This window comes from Penaeus japonicus, unplaced genomic scaffold (assembly GCF_977035675.1).
Source record: "Penaeus japonicus unplaced genomic scaffold, GWHDUDI00000001_assembly GWHDUDI00000026, whole genome shotgun sequence".
Classification (NCBI taxonomy): Eukaryota; Metazoa; Arthropoda; class Malacostraca; order Decapoda; family Penaeidae; genus Penaeus; species Penaeus japonicus.
The window spans coordinates 32749687-32754686 of NW_028234428.1; the positions used below are offsets into that span (position 1 = coordinate 32749687).

Genomic DNA, 5000 nt, shown 5'->3' on the forward strand with positions numbered 1-5000 from the left:
CTCTTGCCCTCTTTCAACCTCCCTTCCTCCCTCCTTCCCTCCCTCTCGCCCTCTTTCAACCTCCCTTCCTCCCACCTTCCCTCCCTCTCGCCCTCTTTCCCCCTCCCTTCCTCCCTCCTTCCCTCCCTCCCTCTCGCCCTCTTTCTACCTCCCTTCCTCCCTCCTTTCCTCCCTCTCGCCCTCTTTCCCCCTCCCTTCCTCCCTCCTTCCCTTCCTTCCTCTCTTCTTCTCCTTCTCTTCCTCTCTTCCTCCCTCCTTCCCTCCCTCCCTCTCGCCCTCTTTCCCCCTCCCTTCCTACCTCCTTTCATTCCTCTCGCCCTCTTTCCCCTTCCTCCCTCCCTCTCGCCCTCTTCCCCCTCCCTTCCTACCTCCTTCCCTTCCTTCCGCGCCCTCTGACCTGATGTGGCGCTAAGAGGGTGGGCAGCGGGAGGGAAGGGGTGGCGGAAGGTGGGTGGGACGTGGGTGGGTGGGTAGCCGATAGTATAAATATGGGTGGTGGGTGGCGGAGGGAGTTCAGTGACAGTCGAGCGTGTGGGTGGAGTGTCTTCCGTCCGAGAGTGTGCGTGTGTATGTGTGTGTGTGCCCGGCGCGTGTGTTCCTCCGCGTGACCACTCGGGTGTCTTTTGTGCTTTCGTATTGTATCATGTTTCTCTCCCTCTCTCTCTTCCTCTCTCTCTCTCTCTCTCTCTCTCTCTCTCTCTTTTCTCAACTGAGCAATTATTTCCATGCGTTATTATTTTGTTTATATATATATATATATACACACTTTTATTTCTTGTGCTTCTTCTCCTCCCCACGCGAAGGGAAGGTGAAGTAACACCGAAGATATAAGGACACAGAAAGGCATTAAATTACAAGAACTTTCAAACTCTCTCCGTCTAATTCAGCTGTTCTGTTCCCTTGCCAAGATCGGAATCTTCTGCCTCTTCCTTTTACTCACTGCCTCCTCTTTTCCTCTCTATCTATCTCCCTCTCCGTCTTTGTCTCTAGCTCTAGCTCTGTCTCTGTCTCTGTTTCTGTCTCTGTTTCTGTCTCTATCTCTGTCTCTCTGTCTCTGTCTCTCTCTCTGTCTCTCTCTCTGTCTCTCTCTCTCTCTCTCTCTCCCCATCATTCTTCTCCCTCCTCCTTATTCCCCCTCGCATGAAACACGAGCGACAGGCGATATCAACTGGCAAGAAAAGAAGTGTCAGGTTCTCCTGGCGCCAAGAGTCGCTGCCGCCCGCATGCCAAGAGACGGGACCACAGGTGCACTGGCACGGGCGCAGGTGTGACGAGATGCGCTTTTGTTTCTGTAGTCGATTTAAACGTCCGATTTGAAGTGAAAGGGAAAGTGGCGGGAACTAAGTATAGCGGTTTCGTACTCGTGAGCTTCTTTGCGTGTGTTCTTTCGTTCTTTCGTTCGTTCGTCTTTGCGTGTGTGTGTGTGTGTGTGTGTGCGTGTGTGTATGTGCGTGTGCGGGAAGAAGAAGAAAAGGGGGAGGGGGGGTGCCACCTTTGCGGGTGCTGCGTGACTGTTGTGTTGCTATAACCTCGACCGCCTTCTCGGAATTAATTAAGTGGCTCATACAAAGAAAACGGAAGTCGGGAAGGTGAGAAAATATAGCAACAGCCAACGGCTTCCCCCCCCCCCCTTATTTTTCTCTCTCTCTTTCGCTCTCACTCACTCACACCCACACACATTTGGCTTACGATCTACCATCATTCACAGAACCGCTCATGTCCGGATAGATAGATTCCGAAAACGAATTAACTTCCTTTTCCATTATTCCCTTGACGGTCTTGTTGCTGAATCTGTTTCCTCCCTTTAGCCAGGTGACGAGAAGGGAACCACAGTGACTGCTCCCAATGCTCCTTTTCCTGTGAATATCCGCAATACTACGAACTTGGAGGAGTTTGCGAAGCGGCCTTTAAAACGCGATGCGAATATAAGATCCGCTCAGTTGACTTCAGACACCGTGAAGCATAACTGCTGTATGATTCGAGAGTGAGACAAAACCCCGAAACAAAGATAACAGCGATACTATACAAGTAACGAGTGTTTACAAAGTGTTGCAAAGCAAGAGCAAGTAGTCTAAATAGCAGAAAAAAAAAGAAAAAAAAAGAAAAAAAAAGAGACAGCAAATACAGTAATCAACCAACAAAATATTGAGCAATCAAGCAATCATAACAACAAAGGTCAATCGTTTAAAACCCAAATAACAACCACAGACAAGTGCAGTAATCATGCCGGGCCCTATTCTGAGTCTGGTGGGGGAGTCGTCGGACGACCTGGCTGTCTTCGAGTCGTGCGAGGACGTGCAGGAGGCGTGGGCGTGCAGGAATGGCAACTATGACGAGGGTGACCGCTTCGAGGAGTGCTGCAACCAGCGCTTCGAGGTCGAGTGCCGGACGACCTACACCAACGGCGGGGCGAGGTCGGGCGAGGGCGGGGACCAGTGCGAGAATAGGGAAGAGGAGGAGGAGGTCGAGGACGAGGTGCTGGTGATGACGAAGGGGAAGAAGGAGGAGGTCGTCGTGCACGAGAGGAGGGTCATAGAGAGCAGGAAGAGGGTCCTTCTGAAGGAGGAACACCACGAGAAGGGCCTCACTTGCCTGCGGGAGGACCTGGAGGAGATGGAGTGCGAGGAGGAGGAGGAGGAGGTCATGGAGGACGCGGTGGAGGCGATCAACACGAGCGTGGTCGAGGCCAAGATCAACTTGGAGCTGAGCGGCGCCCTCACCAGGCAGAAAATTGGGTCGCTGCAGATGGGCCGAACACTCTCCTACGCAGACAAGGATGACGCAGAGGAGCCGCCCACCCGCCGCCCGCGCCCCCTCGCCCACGCCCGCGAAAGCATCGAGTTCTTATATCCAGAACTCCGAGGCTCCAGTATGTGCGACGAGCAGCGCCTCCCGGCCGGCTCGCGTCGCGGCGTCCGCGTGGCTCGCAACCCGTCGTACCAGGCCGCCATGCGAGGTCCTTCCACGCTAGCCCCGCCGCAGGTCACGCCGCCCCCCTCCCCCGGCCAGCAGACGCCGAGCAGCAGCTGCGAGGGGAGTCCTGTGAGGGAGGGCTCCCCCGCCACCGTCAGGGAGAAGTCCCCCTCCCCCTCAGTCAGTAGCAACAATAACAGTATCAACAACAACAACAACAACGATGCGGCTAGTGACGTGTCGGGCAACAGCAAGCGGAATGCGTTGGGGCGCGAGCCCCCCGCCCAACACGCTGCCAACATGCCCCGCAGTGCCTCCTTCAGCGGCTCGGAGGCGCCCATCCCGGATGCCCGAGGCAGCGGCAGTCTCTCGCAGGGGAACAGCCGAGCCGGAAGTGTTTCGCCTCTACCGTCGGCCAGCCCCCGGAGGAACGGCGAAGAGCAGCCGTCCACGCCCGTACGCGGGTCCGTCATCACCCGAAGTTTCCGAAAGCTGTTCAGCACGCCCACGCGTACGCTCCCTCCGCCCACGGTAACGACCACAGCGCCGCCAGAGGACTACTGGATCGACGTAGCCGACGCCGAGTCCCCGAGCCCCTCCGAGTCGCGCTCGTCGTCCCGCTTGCGGCGCATCAGCTCCTCGCTCTCCCGCCGCCTCTCCACGCGCTCCAAGATGAGCACCTCGTCCTCGGGGTCCAACGGCCAGTTCGCCGCCAACGGCACCGTCCAGTTCGAAGACTGCCGCCAGCTGGTCGAGTACGAGGACTTGCTCAAGCTGTTCATCTGCTCGGGGTGCCAGATCACCATGGTGCCGCCCCTCCACCAGTGCAGGAAGGGACACCTCGTCTGCAACACCTGCCGCGCCTCCCTCAAGCAGGTGTGCCCCGTGTGCCGACAGCGCTTCGCCGAAAGCACCAACCTGATGATGGAACAGGTGAGACGCCACGCTTAGCGGCTTAGACGCTCCTGCTCTCTATATCACTCTCTTGTTTATCTCCCTCACCCCCCCCCTCCCCACCTCTCTCTCTCTCTCTCTTTCGTTATGTATATGTGTACAAGTGTGTGTCTGCGTGTTTATGTATGTATGCACTTATGTATGTACTTAAGCGGATAAAGATGCTAGTAAACCAACAAACAAACACACATACGCACACACACACACAGACACACACACACACACACATCCACACACACACACATACACACACACACACACACTCACACACACACACACACACATATACACATCCACACGTGCACACTGCTAACGAAACCCACATGTTAAGTCAGTTTATCGCATACTTCCTAATAGAAATTCTCTTCAAAGTTTAGGACAACACTTGACATAATTATATTCTCTACTTTACTATATCGTAAAACCGGCAAAGACACACTCCTATAGTAACGAGTTAGATAATACTTAAGTATAGTGCGTTTTCGCTTTTGTAACTTGGTTTATCAGATTTCACTTTCATAAAATCATTAAAAAGATAAAAAACAAGATAAAGTCAAGTTAATAAAAGATAAAATAAAAAATGAAATAAAAGACTAGAATGAAGAGAGATCTAATTAACTATTCTTATTAAGTTGATAAAAGTGTGCTTAAGAATACAGGAATATGCGTGATATTGTGTTCATTGAGTTCTTGTGATCATTATATTTTCTATGGTGAACATGTGATGACTTTTATGATGATGGTGATGAATTATGAAGGATGTAGTGATGTCCATGTTAAGAAAAGGAGAATAAATGTGATGAAAGGAGAATAATTGGACCTAAAAAGAGATAAAGCAAGGGAGGTAAGAAAGGATAAGAACGAACATTTAAAGAAAGACTAAAAGAACAAGGAAACAAACACACACACACACAGGAAAAAAAGTAAACAAGTAAACAAAGACGAAAACAATAATAAATAAAAAGTGAGACCCAAACTGACGAGAACAAGCAAGACAACATTTCAATGAATACGTGAAAAACAAAAACAAAAAAACAAAAACAAAATACAAACCAGTAAACTAAAAAAAAAAAAGCAAAATGGAAAAAAACAACGAGACCCCAAAATTCTCACGACAAACCAAGACTGCATTC

At 51.6% G+C, this 5000-nt stretch overlaps 1 protein-coding gene across 3 annotated transcripts in view; it reads left to right on the forward strand.

The window, feature by feature from the left end:
• Window positions 1-516: 516 nt before the first annotated feature.
• LOC122266101 (uncharacterized) overlaps window positions 517-5000 on the forward strand; it is a 13466-nt gene continuing 8982 nt past the window's right edge. The window contains exons 1-2 of one of the 3 annotated variants that reach the window (XM_086552294.1): window positions 517-531; window positions 1809-3846. In XM_086552294.1, coding sequence (XP_086408420.1) covers window positions 2224-3846 — 1623 coding nt within the window. In that variant the 5' untranslated portion in view covers window positions 517-531; window positions 1809-2223. Of the gene's footprint in view, window positions 568-1808; window positions 3847-5000 lie in introns of all 3 variants that reach the window. The other 2 variants (XM_043035691.2, XM_043035692.2) reach the window with 2 other exon arrangements.